This window comes from Loa loa, assembly GCF_000183805.2.
Source record: "Loa loa unplaced genomic scaffold supercont3.621, whole genome shotgun sequence".
Taxonomy (NCBI): domain Eukaryota; kingdom Metazoa; phylum Nematoda; class Chromadorea; order Rhabditida; family Onchocercidae; genus Loa; species Loa loa.
The window spans coordinates 5,872-9,182 of record NW_018108801.1 but is presented as its reverse complement, the minus strand read 5'-3'; the positions used below and the strand labels follow the sequence as shown (position 1 = coordinate 9,182).

General features: G+C 27.7%; 1 protein-coding gene across 1 annotated transcript in view; it reads left to right on the top strand.

Moving 5' to 3' along the window:
* LOAG_18874 (hypothetical protein) overlaps positions 1-481 on the top strand; it is a gene marked incomplete at both ends in the record, with an annotated part of 1,700 nt that extends 1,219 nt beyond the window's left edge. The window contains 2 exons of the mRNA XM_020451535.1: positions 134-213; positions 352-481. Coding sequence (XP_020304666.1) covers positions 134-213; positions 352-481 — 210 coding nt within the window. The remainder of the gene's footprint in view (positions 1-133; positions 214-351) is intronic.
* Between the last annotated feature and the right edge of the window lie 2,830 nt (positions 482-3,311).

The following is a 3,311-nucleotide window of genomic DNA, read 5'->3' as shown; positions in this document are numbered from 1 at the left end:
GTGACATTTACTTCGACCGTTTCCAGTTCTGGACTTAATTTCAAAGTTTTGAGTATGCGGTGAATTCGGTTTAATTTGAATTAACTTGTCAGCTTCTTTATTCAATTTGACATTCTTCACTTACTTTCTGTAGTATCTGGAAGACAAGAAAGTGGAATTGGAGAAACTTGTCGCCGAAAAAGGTGAAGAAGCAATCACTAGACCGGAAGACTGGTAAGAATTTTATTCAATATTTCATTCTTACAATGGGTCTCAGTTCTTTCTATACATTCTTAAGAATTCGATGAATAGGATGTGCTGCGTTATCTTCATCGATATAATCACAGTAATTAATGAATGGCGGTTGTTTAGGGGTGGCTATAGATTGCGTCCACACTATTTTGAATTTTGGCAAGGTCAAACTGATCGGATACATGATCGTATTGTATTTGAAAAAGGAGTTGATGAAACGGAGTGGTTGATTAAGCGTCTTTCACCGTGAAAATCACTCTCAAGGGATCCTTGTTAATCCAGCTGATTGTCGAATTCCTTTAGTTATACTTTCATTGTAGATATAAGCGTTAGTAATTAGCTACTTAATTGTCATAATATAAACTTCGAAATTATAGCCGATACTTCAACAAAAATTTCTTACTAAAGTATCACTCAAAAAAAAAAAATAAGATAAAGTAGAATGCATTTTCTGCTTGGCCCAATAATGCCATCCGTTTGCTTTAATTTTTTATCTAAAATGAGTACATATAAAAAATTGGAGAAAGTGATTTTAGAAAGCAATTAGCGGCGAACTTGATTAACTGGATTAGCATATCATCCTTGTTTGTTTCGTTTTCCCGCTCTGTGACAAATAAAGGAAATCCAATAGAATTCATTTTATCTAATTATATCATTAAATCCTTAATGAAATAGATAAGACATAAACTGATCTAGTTAGGATAGAAATGAGATAATTTGAAAACCTGTAAAAAAAAAGTGAAGAACAGAAGCTGCCAATTTTCTATTTTTATGATGGTATATAGTAAATTGAAGTGGAAAATTTTTGTTAATTTAATCAATCGTTAATTTGGTGAATTTTTGGTTTATAACTAGGAAGTGAAGTGAATTATTAACCCTATTGAATGCTTCATTAAATGTTGGGGTATTAAAATGGGAATCAAATTTGATGAATTTTACATAATTTAACGGTATCTTATTACCCGTCTAATCATCACTTCGTATATTTTCTCTTTGTTTTTTCTACTGTAAAATTCTATCGACGTTTTTGTTTTAGTTTTTGTTTTTTTTTTCTTCAAAATTATGCATTTCTAGCTAATAATGGTGAATGTTTTCAATTTTCATTTGATTCGACTAAAAGTATTGCCATATTTGTATTGCTAAAATTTGCTTTTTCATATTAATATATTCTTAATAATTATGTTGTATATTATTTTGATGCGCATTTGTCGCTTTACTTTTTTTTTTTTTATCATCCTACAGATTATCCTTTTAATTATTTTAATCTTTTTTGTACTTTATTTTATTTTTGTTGTCTATTTTTTATTTGTTTAACTAATTTTTTTAGTTCTAAGTTGTTTAGATGTATTTTTAGTATATTAAATATAACAATTTTAGGTATTGTTGGTTTATAAAATATAATTTTTTTAAAGTTTCGTAAGTTTCATAAAATGGAATATAGTTATTATCCTTTAATGTTTGGTTTTGGTATTTCTTGGTTTTGATGTTAGTTTAGTTTTGTTTATAAGGATGGGTTGTTTTTTTTCTATTTTTATCCGCTTCCTTTTTTTTATTTTTTTTAGCAAATCATCACTTGCTCAATTATTTAGAGGAGATTGCTGTTAAATAATATTTCAGCTTTTTTTTTTCGTTATTTTTTATGCAAATTCAAAATGACTCATAAATTACAAGAGATATTTTATTATAGTGATAACGTAGTTAGTTAATAAATATACATAGTATAATCATTAATACATAATAAATACATAGTATAATCATTATCAAAGTTTTGAGAAGAGAATATAAAAGTTAAAGGTGAGCAATTCAGGTATGAATCGCTAAAGATTAACAGTAAATTACTAGAGGTATTTTATTATAGTGATAACGTAGTTAGTTAATAAATACATAGTATAATCATTATCGAAGTTTTGAGAAGAGAATATAAAAGTTAAAGATGAGCAATTCAGGTATGAATCGTTAAAAGATTAACAGTGATTAACTGAGGTTTTATTAATGCATGCAAAACATGTTATACTATCACAGTTTAGCATATGAAACAAATTTAAAAAAAAAAAACCGAAAGAACTCTATAAATAATTGCTTCATGAACGGATTGATAACTAAAAAATTATTTTATGATAATTGTTTTTTTTTAGAGGAAAGAATTTTAAATGATTTTTTAAAACAAATGACAAGAAATGTCATTTAATATCATATGATAAATAAGTCATTATTTCTTGCCTAAAATGTTTCCTGAAATAAATGGTCCAAATTTCATATCGTATCAACAATCCTAACATCATCTTTCTTTATTATCATCAATTCTTATCCTGGTAATTATACCTATACCCAGTTATCCGAACATCATCTTTTTTGGGGTTAATCATCAATTCTTATCAGGCTAATTTTATCCAGTTATCCGGATATCATCTTTCTGGGCTAACACTAACCTTACTTCAGAAATCTTACCTGTAAACAAAAAGTAGTTCCTCCGTGCTCAGTCCTATCATTTGGTCACCATTGTACATGAAATGTTATCTGTTAAGGATTGGCTCAATGAATGTATCTATCAATGCACAAGAATTGAACCACGAAGTTATTTGGGCAGTAGCACCGTCAATTAACCACTGCGCCATTGTATCTAAAGCATACCTCTCTCATTTCCTTACCAAGTTTGTTTGTTTTTGTTTTGTTTTTTTTTTTTGGACATTTTTAGTGAAGTTTTTAATAATTATATTTACGTATGAAAATATTTCACCTATTTACATAATTTTTGATAGAATATTAATGATTTTACGTTTCACTTCATTCCATCTTTTTTCTAATTTCTCTTATTTAGCAATGCTAGAAATTGTTTATTAGATATTATAATGTTCTGTATGAAAATAGATATATATGGAAAATAGCATTAAAGAAAGAAAAAAGTAAACAAAAAGCACTTTGATAACATGCAAGTTTCGGTGTATACCAATCAGGCGTATACATTGACACTGATTAGTTTGGGAATTTTAATCAGAATTCGTAAAGCTCACTTTTAATGACTATTATAGTAGTCATAACACAGTCAGAGAAGGGGACCAGATTCCTCTAATAATCATCAT